Source organism: Glycine max, chromosome 1 (genome assembly GCF_000004515.6).
Source record: "Glycine max cultivar Williams 82 chromosome 1, Glycine_max_v4.0, whole genome shotgun sequence".
In the NCBI taxonomy this organism is placed as follows: Eukaryota; Viridiplantae; Streptophyta; class Magnoliopsida; order Fabales; family Fabaceae; genus Glycine; species Glycine max.
In genome coordinates, this window is record NC_016088.4 from 44,495,843 (window position 1) to 44,510,558 (window position 14,716).

General features: G+C 33.4%; 1 protein-coding gene and 1 long non-coding RNA gene across 3 annotated transcripts; one reads left to right on the forward strand and one right to left on the reverse strand.

Annotated features, from left to right (window-relative positions):
- Positions 1 to 1,567: 1,567 nt before the first annotated feature.
- LOC100797163 (disease resistance protein RPV1) lies at positions 1,568 to 11,433 on the reverse strand. Of its 2 annotated transcripts, none has more exons than XM_003516350.5 (5): positions 11,208 to 11,433; positions 10,332 to 10,934; positions 3,718 to 4,828; positions 3,321 to 3,611; positions 1,568 to 3,216 (listed from the first exon to the last, which is right to left on the reverse strand). In XM_003516350.5, the coding sequence occupies exons 2-5, from the start codon at positions 10,892 to 10,894 to the stop codon at positions 1,711 to 1,713; spliced, it is 3,471 nt and encodes a 1,156-aa protein (XP_003516398.2). In that variant the 5' UTR covers positions 10,895 to 10,934; positions 11,208 to 11,433; the 3' UTR covers positions 1,568 to 1,710. The 2 variants fall into 2 exon arrangements, with proteins under 2 accessions (XP_003516398.2, XP_040866156.1); XM_041010222.1 differs by having other exon boundaries at positions 10,332 to 10,967.
- LOC106798441 (uncharacterized) lies at positions 8,165 to 10,170 on the forward strand. The gene is made up of 3 exons (XR_005888970.1): positions 8,165 to 8,246; positions 8,600 to 8,675; positions 9,689 to 10,170. It is a non-coding gene; the product is annotated as an uncharacterized lncRNA (long non-coding RNA).
- Positions 11,434 to 14,716: the final 3,283 nt, after the last annotated feature.

A 14,716-nucleotide genomic window follows, 5' to 3' on the forward strand; every position in this document is an offset into this window, starting at 1 on the left:
GATGAAAGCAAAAAGAATTTTTTCAAGAAGAATCAACCAGCAAGAAGTGAAAATAGTGCAAACAACCAAAACAAAGGTAAGGATAAAAAGAAAAATTATCCACCTTGTCATTATTGTGGCAAAAAAGGTCATGCACCTTTCAGATGTTGGAGGAGACCAGATGCAAAATGTAACAAGTGCAACCAGATAGGGCATGAAGCGGTGATCTGCCCCAACAAAAATCACCATGATGAGGGAGCTAAGATTGCTAATCAAGAGGAGGAGGACCAACTCGTTGTGGCCACATGCTTCTTGAGTAGTGAATCAAGTGGAAGTTGGTTGATTGATAGTGGTTGTACGAACCACCTGACATATGATAAGACTTTATTCAAGGATTTGAAGCCAACTAATGTCTCAAAGGTCAGAATTGGGAATGGTGGCTATATTCCAGTAAAAGGAAAAGGAACTGTTGCAATTTCAACGTGTTCAGGTACCAAATTAATATCAGATGTTCTTTATGTACCTAACATTGACCAAAACTTGCTAAGTGTAGGTCAGTTGATTAAAAAGGGATTTAAAGTGTCCTTTGAACATCAACATTGCTTTATCTATGACAATTTTGGCCGGGAAGTTCTAAGGGTTAAAATGAAAGGTAAAAGCTTTTCATTTGATCAAGCAGAGGATGAGCATACAACCTATTTCACTCAAGTCACACCCACGGAACTCTGGCACAAGAGACTTGATCATTGCCATCTTGAAAGAATGCTAAACATGAAAAAAAGGAAATATGCAAAAGAAAATTTGAAAAAGTTTCAAATGGAAAAATGCAAGTCTGTTAGCACACCAATGAATCAAAAGGAGAAGTTTAGCAAGGAAGAAGGTGTTGATAACATTGATGAAGGATATTGTGGGAGCTTGATTGAATGTCTAATGTATCTCACTTCAACAAGGTCAAACATTCTATTTTCTAAAAAGAACAAAACTGGAATTTTTGTTGACAATCAAGTAGCCATTGTTATTGCAAACAATCCCGTGTGTCATGGGAAGATTAAACATTTCAACATCCAGGTTTATTATTTGATAAAGATGCAACAAAGTGGAGAAGTGAACTTAATTTACTGCAAGTCTAAAGATCAATTGGCTGACATGTTTACAAAGTCACTACCTATCAATAAACTTGAACTCAAAGAATTGGAGTTTGCAATTCCAAAAGCAAGGAGGAGTGTTGAAGATATACTTTTGTAACTGCATAATATTTTATTTTTCAATTTTTAAGATAGGATTTAGTAAATAAGTTTATTTCCTATATTTTAGGAGTAAGGCAGTTTTAATGGATTAGCCTAGTCAATAAGTGGTTCCTATCTTTAAGGAGCAAGTTAGTTTTAATATTCTGTTTTGCTAATATCTTGTTATCTAATTAGTTTATCTTTTGTTATTTATTGTATCGCTACTGAGAACAATTTGAATTAGAATAGAATAATTTTATTTCCTCTGCATACGCATTGTCTCTCTTTTCTCCTCTGTTTTTATAATTTCCTCCACAAAACCAACAAGATCATTATGTATTTCCACACCAGAAAAAGATCTAGACATAAACAGCATCCTTTTAAGTATATTGAAATATCAATGAAGCTTATTTCTGTTTGTATAAATTATAAAGCACTCAGAAGGTCTTCATATACTATAACTATAACTATAACAAGAATTCACATTGAAAGTCTTATGTCTAAATTAAAGTCTGCGCCTCTTAACAACCAGAAACCAGAAGGGTATAAGCAAGATGATGATGATAGCAAGTATTTGAGTGAAAAGCATAGAGCTGGGCACTTCCATCTGTTGAATGAAAATGTGGTCTGCGGAGAAATTTACTTGTTGAATGAAACTGTGATCTGCTGAGGTGTTTATTTGCTGAATGAAACTGTGATTTGCTGAGGAATTTGTTTGCTGAATGAAACTGTGATTTGCTGGGGAATTTGTTTGTTGAATGAAACTGTGATCAGCTGAGGTGTTCACTTGTTGATTGAAACTATGATCAGCCGAGCTGTTTATTTCTTGAATGAAATTCTGATATACTGAGTAAGTTATTGGGGTGACCCCAAACCCTTTTAACTCCAGACCCCGTTTTGAATCGCTTGGAGCCACTTCCTTTGTTGTAACCTTTATTTTAAGCCGTGTCTGATTTTTGGCTCTACTGTGTAGGTAGTGAGAACATTCCTGGTCATACATCACACACACACCGGATTCAACCCTAACTGTGTGAGACACAAAGATGTCAATACCACCCTTTTCACTTTCACCCTCGCCTTCACTGACAGTGATATAAAATGGATAGTCAAGAAATACTGCTCTGTTGTGATCCTTAGACTCAGCAATAACAAAGCTGAAAACAAAGCCCAACAGAGTGGAGTGTGGAGTAGAAGAAAGATCAATAATTAAATAATCCTTTGTTGTCTTATACTCCAACCACTCTGGAATGCTGCTTCCTGGATATACATACTTTACTTGATAAGATCTACTATATCTGAGATAGAAATCAACATTTTTTTCACCTGTTGCAGATAAATTATGGTACGCAGATTTCATGACGTTAATACGTGCATTGAAGCCAATAGCCTTGAGAGAATGTTCATCCAATTCCAAGCAATTCCAAAAGAGAATCTCTCTCCTATTTTCCTTGAATTGTTCAGCAATTGATGGGAAGTATACAGTCTTCAATGATTTGCAATCTGTAGCATCAAGAACTTCAAGGGATGCGGGAAGCTCTGTTAGAGACAGAGTATGAAGCTTCCTGGAACTTTCTACACTCAGATATCGCAATCTTGTAAGATTCCTGAAGCTTGAAGGCAAGCTCTCAATGTTATTGAAGACAAGACTTAGGATTTTGAGATTGCTTTGACGTCCAAAAGTTGAGGGAAATGCACTGACACTGGTGAATGATAAATCTAGTTCAATCATATTCTCTGATGTCACTGAAAATTGGCTTAGTGCCTTGCACCCTCGAAGGTTGAGATATTTAAGGGAGGTTAAATGATTATCGCTTATGAGCGTGTTAAGGGAACAGTGATGAGCAGACAATCTCTCGAGCTTCTTGAGAGACAAAATAGATGGATTCATACTAAGCAACTGAGAACAAGAGCTGATCTCCAGAAATTCAAGATTTGTGGCTTTCGAAAGGTCTGGAAGCTCCTTCAAGTTTAAACAACCCGCGACTGTAAGTACTTTCAAATTCATCAAGTTCTGTTACAAAATAATACAAATGAAGACATCACAGACGAGCTTAAGTTATAATTTTGTAATCCTTTAAATAGGAGAAGATTATAAAAGGAAGACATGTTCTTTACCTGCACTCCATCCCATAATTTTAACACTAGGCTACCTGACAAGTCAAATATAACAAGGTTTTCGGCAGAAAAATTCTCTGGCAAAGATATCAGAGGGTAATGCGACCAAGAAAGATATCTTAGCTCAGCTGGGAAAGATTGAAGCCCACGAGGAAGAAGAGGAAATACATCAAAATTTTTTCTAAAATAGACAAACTGTAGTTTGCTCATCTTGTTAAACACGTGAGGGCTTAACTGCAGATTCTGAATTGCTGGCAAGTTTGCTCTTATGCTTCTTATGGCCTCAGTCCCCTGCCATTACAGAAACATAAAAATTTAAACCCCATTAGAAGCCACATTTTCCCACAATTATTCAAATGTCATAAAAAGACATGTTATATTTAAATAAGGCTTTTACCTTGTTATATTTTAATACTTCATAAACGTCATTAGGATCGATCAATCGGCTACGGTTTCCAGGATCCTCAATTGATTCTTGGCGCACAATCTCCCAAGCCATTTCTTGTATGATATCGTGCATAGATATAACATTATCTTCAGAAATGGTTACAAGAGCTTTATCTTTCAACCTTTCTAACCCAGCAACCACTGAATCATCTCTTTCATTGTCTTTCAATAAAACTTTTATGCTGTCCAGTTTCAAATTCAATCCTATGAAGAAACATGCAAGATCTAAAAGAATCTTCTGTTCTTTGCGATCTAGATCATCAAAACTCAATCTCATTGCATGGTAAATATCTGTATTTGGCATGTTTTCAAGTTTGTGTAGCTGACTTTCCCATACTTCCTTATCTTTCCCACAAAGAAGACGACCCAAAACTTTAAGAACCAATGGGATGCCTTTGGCATAATTGACCACCATCTCTGAAAGCTTATAATACTCCATATCAAAATGATTTTGATTAAAGGCATACAAACTAAAAAGCTCAAGTGCTTCACTGTTGTTCAAGGCCCCAACTTGGTATATATCATCAACTTTATTAGCGATAAGCACTTGTTTATCTCTGGTTGTAATAATAATTCTACTACCTCGTCCAAACCAATCATGGTTTTCAAATAATTTTTCTGGTAAATTTGAATCATTCACATCATCAAGCACAATTAAAACCTTCATACGACCAATCTTTCTCTTAATATAATTTGACAATCTAGGCATATGATCCATTTCCACATCTTCTCCAAGTATTGCAGAAAATAGTTTTCTCTTCAAATAAATTGTTCCTTGTCTGCTTGATTCTTCCTTTACATTTGCCAGAAAATAATAACCATCATATTCGGAGCGTAGTTTGCTAAATATTTCTTCCGCAATTGTTGTCTTTCCAATACCGCCCATACCCCAAATTCCAATAACACGGACGTATTTTGATTCTTGATGTAACAGTGATTCTAAATGTTGAATTTGTTTGTCAATTCCTATAAGTCTACTTGATTCAGGATCAAACTTATCCAAACTCGTCAACACAAGATTGACAATGTTGATGATTTCTCCAAGCAGTTCAACTTCAGTCCTATACAACCAAAAATAATGATTGAAAATGAAACACAGTGTATATTTATCATTGTTGTTTAATTTAATATCTTATGATCTGGACAACAGTTCTGTATATTTTATTTCATTTAATCACTAATAAATTCTTGTATTATATCCTTTTATAATGGACACCAAAACTTCATTCTCTCTATTAATAGCACACTTTTTAATAGATTTTCTTCACACACTCCTTAGCTAAAATCCATGTGAGACCTGCTCTCTATTTGCGGTGTAACATTCTCAATTTAGTGACTTCCACATGAGTTTTAGACAAAATTGATAATAAATAATATGTTAGTAGCAATTCTCTTATTTAATAATTGTTAACCTATGAACTTTTTTAGTCTTTTTCATGGTCATATTATATTGATTTTATTTAGATGATTTAGCTTTCATTATTCTGGCATTTTTATAACTGAATTTTGATAAGAACAAATATTTTTGTACCTTTCTTTTTTTTATTCCTTGCTCATTTACCCCCATTGATTGTAGGTGACTCATCCCCTTCGACTGCTTTTCTCCCAATTCACATAACTAGACAACTAACTTGTTGTGTGGTACTTTACAATTAATTTATTGTTAAGAGAGAATTACTGTTGAATTTATTTTTGGTTATCATGAATTATGATCAACAAATGCTTTAATATTGAATTTTACACCGCGTCCTATTATTAATTGGTTTTTGGATTGTTTATATATTTTTGCAACCGATTATTATATATTTAGTATATGATTTCAAATTACAGATCGAATAAACATTCTAAAAAGATTACTAAATATTTTTAAAATTATATTTTGGTGATAGTAAGACTTAGTATAGGGTGAGCCTTGGCACAACCACAAGACTTTTTCCTTGTGATATGGAGGTCAAATACTAGAAACAACACCTCCCTTGTGGGAAGGTTGTGTACATGTATGTCTCTTTTGGATCTATCTAGTCTTACATTTTTTTTCTTAATTGTACTTTTTATCCTTTGAGTATTGCAACTTTGGACTTTGGTTCCTCATGTTTCAATTGTGTAAATTAGGTCTTCTAATTAAGTATCGCAATTTTGTGGTTTTGATCCCTCCATCCATCTTTCTTGAATATTTAATAAATTTTGTCAGCATGATATTGAGTTATGACATGTTAATGATGTGACAACTGTCATGTTGTCTGACACATATACTCACAAGACTGAATTGCACTTTTAATCCCTTTGGCATTGTAATCGTGAGGGATCGAATGTGTAATTAAATTATATCAGCATACGTGTTAGACAATACATCAACTTTTCATGTAGTCATCCTACACTACTAAAATAATAATATTCTACAACGCGCATTCAACATCGGTGGTTCCAAAAACGATGTTATTTTAGAGGCGGTGGCATTTTAGTAAATAAGAGATTTACTTTAACTACATTTATGCAAAAAACGACGTCATATACACGTTACAAAAACGGGTTTAATGGATCATTGTTGAATTGCATTATTCAAAGACGGGTTTTATAAACACCGTCTTTGAATCTTGCCTAAATTTTCATCTTTTTTCTACCCTAGCCGGCATTACCTCACTTATTTTGCACTCAATTCATTTGGCTTGATTTTCACCGCCGATTGAGACCGAGAACGTTTCGGTGTTTTCTTCTCCGTGGAATTCCTGAAAATCGTTTCATTCTTAAGAATTACAGGGCTAAAATTAAGGTTAGGGTTGGGGCTACGGTAAGCATTGATTTTGTCGTCGTCCAATGGAAGCTGTGGGAGGGTGTTGGAACCCTTGCAAGAGCTCGATCTCGTCCTCGTCAGTCCATAGCCGCTGAAACAGCTGTCGCGAGTCATCCAGCAGCAGCGACAGCTTTTTCTCCTTGATTAGCTCCAGGCGACGCCTCCACCGTCAGGTCCGTTCTCTCTCCCTCTTCTCCTTGTATGTTTATTCATTTATTGGGATCAATGAAATTCCAAATCTGCTTAGTAACTTCTAAGGTTAAAAAAAATTGTCCAAAAGTGCAGTTTTGGTTGACCGCAATTTCAAAGTCTTTGAAGTGTTTGCGACTGCAACACGACCTCAATTGTGTCTATCGTGGCCGCATCTGTTGTATTTTTCTGTAATTTTCCCCAATTTCAAGGAACGCGACGAAACCGCGTCGTACCACTGCTCTGTTAGTGTGAGAACCTCACTCACTCACTCAACGTTCCCCCCAATTTTTGAACCGCTAAAAATTTCAAGGGAAGGAGGTTCAGTTTGGTGGCAAGTCTCTCTCCTTGGAATTGGTTGTTCGACTTTCACTATGCTTTCGTTTATGTGCTCTGTGGAATGACGCAATTCGCTCCACAGTGATGGAGCTGTTACACATAAGAAATTGGACTTGGAACACAGAATGCTTGAAAAATGTAAAACCAACAATGCTTGAAAAATGCAAAACTGTTGGTTTATTATTTACATCTTGTTGAATTGAGGATCGAAGTAGTTGAGCGTAGTGTTGTTTTTTGTGATTGGTTTCTCGGAATACACACTGGAATCTTTGCCAATTTTATGATGAGGCTAAACTTTGAAGATTTCAATTAAGACAAGGGGGGAAAGCGAACTTGTGTGCTACTCAAAATTTATTCATTAGTTATTGTATCCTGATTATTTAATGGTTAGATTGATGCTGGTGTCAATCAAATAAATAAATAATATTCCTTCAACAATTTGATAGTAGCTGGTCTCAGTCAATAAATGTACCTGTACCCTTCCCATTCTTGAATTTGTGATTCTCACAACTTTTTGCTAGAGCCAACCATAGTCAATATCAATGAACATTAGCAAAAAAGGACATGAACTTAGTTTGCATTAGTTGATCAGAATCTCTTATTAAGATAGTATAGTTTCTATCAACTGATTTATGAGTGCAGTAATTCAATTTTTATTATTTTAATTTCTAATTTATTTGGCAGATTTATTTACCTCTCCCCTAAATGATAAAACCTGACTGAATTCAACTTTTATCCCAATTCCCTATAAAAATTAAACTCCATCTTATTTCACTTGTGTTCAGCAATCGTTTTCAATGCCTCCATCTCACTGACTCTGCAGATCTGTATCCACCACAATGGTGTACTACAGTCACCGTGCCAAAAATGTCGCCGGCCAGCGACTAGATGATGGTTTCTTGTGAGTATCTATAGCGCTTCCACATTAATTTTGTGAGATATTATACAAATTAAATTTAGAACTGTTTATTATATTTAATCATGGTTCTAGGAATGTTTAGAGGAAGCTGTGGGAGGGTGTTGGAAGATTACTTTAATGCACCTCCGATGTTATTTAATGTTTTTTTTTCTTTGTCAGATGTTGTGGAAGTTGTGGGAGGGTGTTGGAAGATTACTTTTTTGCTGAGGAGCCTTCATTTGTTAAGAATGCGGTAGGGCAGGTAATGGAAGCTTGACAAGCTAAGGTGGTTTTCTGAGAGATTGAAATTTTATTTTTTTTTCTTTTTCTTAAATTAACAACATCATGTCACGGGAGAAAGAGGCTTGAGCTACTTCTATTAAGGACTGATTGGGATTTGGATTACTTGAGGTTATGGTTTGAGTTGAAGTTAAGGAATTAATAGGTCTGGTGCTTGAACAGTTGTTGAGCTGAAGTTTCTCAGATATTGCTGACTTATGACGAAGACACATTTAATTGTTTTCTCCATGAGCATTTCTTTTGCTTTTCATTCTACACTCTTGTTTTTGTTTACATGTTTTTTTGTTTCTCATATGCTTTCCTTGTGTCTTGTAGAGTAAATTATCAGGCAATTATGTAAGAATAGTTCAAAGTGAGTACTCTGAATCACGTCAAAGGACTTTAGATAGAGGTATGTCTTTCTTAAGTCTCATGACTGATTTCACACTCGGGATGCAATTGACATGATGGTTTCCAAAATGCTTTTTTTGTTTAATATTAATTGATTTTCTCATTTAGCATAGAATACCTCATCGTATATTTTTGAGAATTTTGAACTTGTTATTGTTAGTCTTAAATCTGTCAAGTTCTGCTATTTTCTTCTGATCGTTCCTGGTTCATTTCAAAGTCATGGTCCAATAATAAATTTAATGTTTCATATTTATCCCAAGATAGGGAAAATTTAATATTTTGAATCTTCACAACAGCCAATGCAATCAATTGATAGTGTGCAGGAGGATGACCTTACCATTATTGGGAAGGAATGTATAGAAGAGAAATTTGGATAAATGTTTTTAGTACTTATCCAAAATATAATGAACAGTAGGATTACTATAAATAATTTCATACATGTAGTTATTTATATTCTTATGTGCCTATTTTCTTTTAATTCACAGCTTATGATGAAATTAAATATTTAAGTTTTGGCCTTGGAGTTAATGATGAACATATGGCTGAACAAGCTTTGACCTTTTATAAAGTAAAGACCAGTTTTGACTTACTCATTTTAAACTTGCTTTCTATTTATTTGCACATTTTTTGAAAAGGGTTTTTTATTTGATTTAACTAATCCTTGAATTTGCCTCTTGAAGATAGCAGTACTTTCTACATGTAGTCATAGAAAGACTACAACTTATGAATGGTAAATTAATTAACCCTCTCTTAACATCAATTACTCATTGTATATATATACATAATTTTTATTACTCATTATTAGTTTTTACTTAATTTAATATTATATGAGTATATTTATTCATTATTAATAATATAGATAATTTTTATTACTCATTGTTAGGTTTTAATTAATTAATTATTATTTTATTATATTTATTGATTATTAAAAATATAAATAATTTTTACCACTCATTCTCAGTTTTTATATATAAACAATTATTACATCAATCATATTGATTAATTACTATGCAGGTTGTTAATTTTTTTACATCGGTGCTGGCGTAAGCAACGATGTAGAAATCGAATATTTCTACATCGTTGCTAAGGAGAGAAACGATGTTGAAAGCGCAGGTTACTACATCGGTGCTGGCGAGAAACGATGTTGAAAGTGTCGGTTACTACATCGGTGCTGACTAGAAACGATGTTGAAAGCAGATTACTACATCGGTGCTAGCGTAGGCACCGATGTAGAAATGAATGTAATTCTACAACGGTCAATTTTGGACCATTGTTGAAAATTTGTAACTTCAACAACGTTACATACAACAACGGTTAGCCACCGTTGTTGAATCCCGTTTTTGACCGATGTTGAAAAGTTGATTTCTAGTAGTGCAAGGTAATATGCATATTGCTATCTTTTTTGTGTGAACCAAGGTATCCTCCTACTAAAAGTTAAAGACTAATTATCTGAGATACTGAGATTCTTTTGAGGAGTTGATCTCTCCCAACAAAATGTTTTTCCAAATGCATGGGTTAAGGATCGAATCCATGATCACATGCTTAAAGGACAAGGTTATTTACCAATTATCTCATACCATGTTCGTATGTAGCTATCTATGACATAGCAAATGAACAGAAGAAAAAAAATGGAGCATTCATTGTGTAGGGAACTTACTTGTAATCAAATGATTTTATCCCTGATAAATCAGCAACCTTCTTTAAAGCATTTCTCCAGTTTTGCACGGTGGTCAAATTATATTTCTTTCCAAGTTGAGCAAGAGCTTCTCCATAACTCCCCTTCTGATGCCGTACATCTGTGGGATTTACACCGTAGAAAACAGGTATTACAATTTGTCCGTATTTCTCCCTACACTCAAGTATTTTCACAAGTTCATCCAAACACCAACGTGAAGAAGTATAGTTTTCGGAGAATATGGTCAATGAAATCGATGATCCCTGAATTGCTCCAACAAGTGAAGGCCATATTTCATCTCCCTTCTCAAGTTTATCATCTACAAAGGCATTTATTTGCTTTTGATAAAAAGCCTCAGTCAAATAACCAAGAAAACTGTGACGGATGTCCTCGCCCCTAAAGTTTACAAAGACATCATACTTTATCTGAGGAACGCTATCTGCTGGCATTTGCTCTGATGCTACATCCATCAATCCGGAAATAAACAGGAGAAAAAGAACAAGAACAAATTTCATTTGAGAAGCTCCGGAAGATGAATTTGCCATTAATTCGAACAATTTATGGGTCCTTCTTTGTCTCTGCAATCTTAAATATCAAAATAAAGAGAGCACATGGTGACTGAAAAGAAAAAGAAACACACAAAAAAAGAAAGAGAAAAAAGAAGATCAAAGAAGTTAAAATAAAGAACCTTAAATCTTCAAAGTTATAATTAGCGGTTAGCCAAAAAAAGAGGAAGGAAGAGGATACCAAATAAGCAATTTTCTCTAATTATCATATCTTTTGCCATTTCATTCTTTTGCACCTTTTCTTTAACAGAAAATGAAAAATATCACTGTAAACTATAAAGCAATTACTGACCTTGGATTGATGCTTCGGCTTGCTAGGGATCAGATTTAACTATTGCTCATTGATGTAAAGCAGTATCCGGCAATTTAACCGAAGGAAGAAGCAAATATCACTTGACCTTAATTTCTAAGTGAGTGAATAAATGAGCACAGTGGTTATTGGCAACAAGTGGACTTCGAGAGAACATTTTGAAATGGTGTTAGGTAACCCTAAATTCATAGAAAATTACAGTCATTAGTGCTCCTGTCAATGATATGTTTTCTTTTAAGAATAAGTAAATATATTATAAAACAGTGTATAAGAAATACCCAAGTGTTAAGCATATTACATCAAACCCGCAACACGACACAGACAGTGGTTATATCATATTTAACATTTGAAGAATGCAAATATTTTATGGTGAAATGAGGATTTTGTGTTCTTACTTATGAGACTTTTTTGCTGATCTTAAGTTTCCTAACGTTAAAAATTTGAAGGAAGACTTTTGAGTTTTCCTAAGTCTTTGTTAAATATATTGTTAGCAAGTAGAGTTTTTCTTCTTTTTTTTTTCATTTTTGTCACACTAGAGCAAGTTGCCAATATTTTGATTTGATTAATCTGTCAATGCATGTTAGTTGTTGTACAAAAAAAATTAAACCTGCTTGTCATATTTAATTGTCTAGCTCGTAGGGAAATTTTCATTTTGATTGTTCATTTATCTACATAGTTTTAGCCTTTACTTGTCTTCTTAGCACAACGCATCCATTTCAGCTTGCAACTACTTAAAGTGATTTATTGTATATGCAACTTTGGAACATATTTGGTGCTCTTTATGTTTTCACTGTTGCTCAATTTAATTGATTATTTATGTTTTAGAAGGTTCATTTTAGTTCCTACTCCTTCTCTCTCAACTGCAAATCTCACTCCCAAAATTCACCGTATAGACACTTCCAACAACCAAGGAAAAGGGTCTTGCTCTGAATCACCAGAGTTCTCGATCTAAAACGTTCTTGATGATGTTGTGTGTGTGTTTTTTTTTTATCTGGGACTGAGTTTGGTTTCAAAAAAATAGAACCTTTCCTAGGTTTCAAAAACCAATTACCATCATCACATGATACATAATTACTTATTTAAGTAAAATTTTACATAATACTATATTATATAGTAATTTTATAAAATTGCTTACCTATCCTTTTTATTTCTTTCTTGAGTCATTTTGATTTGTATGGCATTGTTTTTGGGGTGCTTGGATTATTATAAAACATTATTTTTGTGTAGATCACATGCATCTTTTATTAGAAAGTAATTTTATTAAATAATTTTTAAAACTAACTTTTAAAATTAGGAGTGGGATAAAAAGATTTGATAGTACAACATGATTACATGAGTAATAAAAATATTAAAGCAGAAAACAACTTTAAGTTGTTTTGGTTTTCTATTTTTAGTTTTCTATTACTCACGTTTTTGAAAAACATATTATCACACAGTTTTTAAATATGAAAAAACAATAGCAATATCAAACACATCCTTAGAGATAGGTATTGAGATATAACTAAAAAGGCATTTTACTTCTTTTCTTTAAAAGCTAGGAGAACATTTTTTAAACTGAAGAAAACAAAAGAAAATATAATCTTGAAGAGGGTAGTGAAAATTTCACTACTGTGAAATAAGTATAATTTGGAAAGAAGACTAGTACGTAGAAGATTTCTTAGAATAGAAATTATTTGGACAAGTATTTTTTATTATTTGTCCAACACCACATATATCATCCATGAAAAACAATCATACCTATAAAGGCCAAGGCAGGTAAAACTACTGAGTGGCACAAAATGCTTCCCAAAATGCATTACAACTTTAGATGCAACCTAAGAACTCTTCGGTGATTCTCTGTTTTTTGTTTTTCAAGGATTTGTCCTTATATAATTTTTATATTTACATACTCACAAGTATTAAACATTTACGGATCTAATTTGGCATCATATTCTAGTGAATTTTATATTTTGTTCTCTCTGCTTCTCTGATGCTTCAGGCAGAGGATAGAATGGGTTTTATAGAATAGTTTTTGGTTAAACTAAATAAAATTATTTTGTAAAGATCGTGGTTGAGTTTTTAATCTTATTATTTTCCTATTTTCGAGACTGTGAAAGAAAAGTGGACGGTGGTATGTGGTCTTATCCATTCGAAGGTTTCACACCTTTTTATTTTTGTATTAGGTAAAACTCCTTTTCATTGTGATAGGAATTAAGAGGAATTAATGTATATTCAAGCTTAAACAATTTGGATCATTGACCTTCCAGAAGATCAATATGAACGACAGTTAATGTATAATACAGCTTCACTATCATAGCCATGCTATTGATGTTAAAGCAGAGAAAACGATAAAATGGAAAGCAAACAATTCTATTATATAGCCTGCATTAGCAGCTGCAAAGCTAATTAAGGTTTCACGTGGTTCTTTTTTTTTTTTTTCTGAAGATGTGTATATTAGAAAAACGTCTAAATGTCTCATTCTTTGCATATATGTCTTGCCAATAGTAGTATATATATGGACATTGTAGATAATTACATAATAGGAAGTCATGACTTTTAGAATGATTTTTAACACTTTTTAGAACGGTTCTTATGACGATCATTCTAAAAAATTAACATTTTAGATTTGTTTGTGTATATACTGTTATAAAAAGTATATTTTTATAACAATTATTGATACAATTATTTTGAAAAATATATTTTTAGAACGATTATTAAGTTAATCATTCTAAAAGTCTCTTTTTAGAACAATTATTACTTTAACCATTCTAAAAGTAACTTTTCATAACTATTCTAAAATGTGTAATTTTTTTATATATATAACACACCTTTCTTATTTTCCTTCCTATAAACAGACATCGCAGCTACACAGAAGATAACACAAACAGAATTCACAACTTAATATGTTTGGTTGACATATAAAAAGCAAATGTACTACATACTCTGATAGGATTGGGAGTATGGGCTTGGATGTTGGTGAGAGGCCCACAATTTGGCAGGTGTATGCTAGAAGAACCAAGGGTGAGAAGAGGAAAGGTGAGCTGGCAAGAGGAGTAACAGAATTGCCAAAAGCGTGAGAGGGGATCTGAGGGTATTTTAGGGAAATGCTGTGAAAGAGAGAGGTATATGGAATTTTAGAAATTCTGGGAAGAGGGCTTTAGCCACTTTGTAGGAGCTTTGTTTTGTGGCAGCAGGATTTACTCCTTCTATATTTCATTTTGTCATTGAATAATACATACATTTCCCAAAATTGTTGCTTCATTGTTCTATCTATTTTTTTGGTCTCTAACATACTCATTGTGAACAAATTCTACTCGAACAATCTAAACAAATTCTACTACTCATTGAACCTTAATATACACAACACAAATAGATTTATTACAATCTTTGTCTCAGCATAAAAACATGATTTAAATTGCATGAACACCATAGAGTATAATTGAACAACAAGTAATAGAAAACTATTTATTACCGCCAATCATAATTTTCAAAAACTGATTTTTAGAAAATAG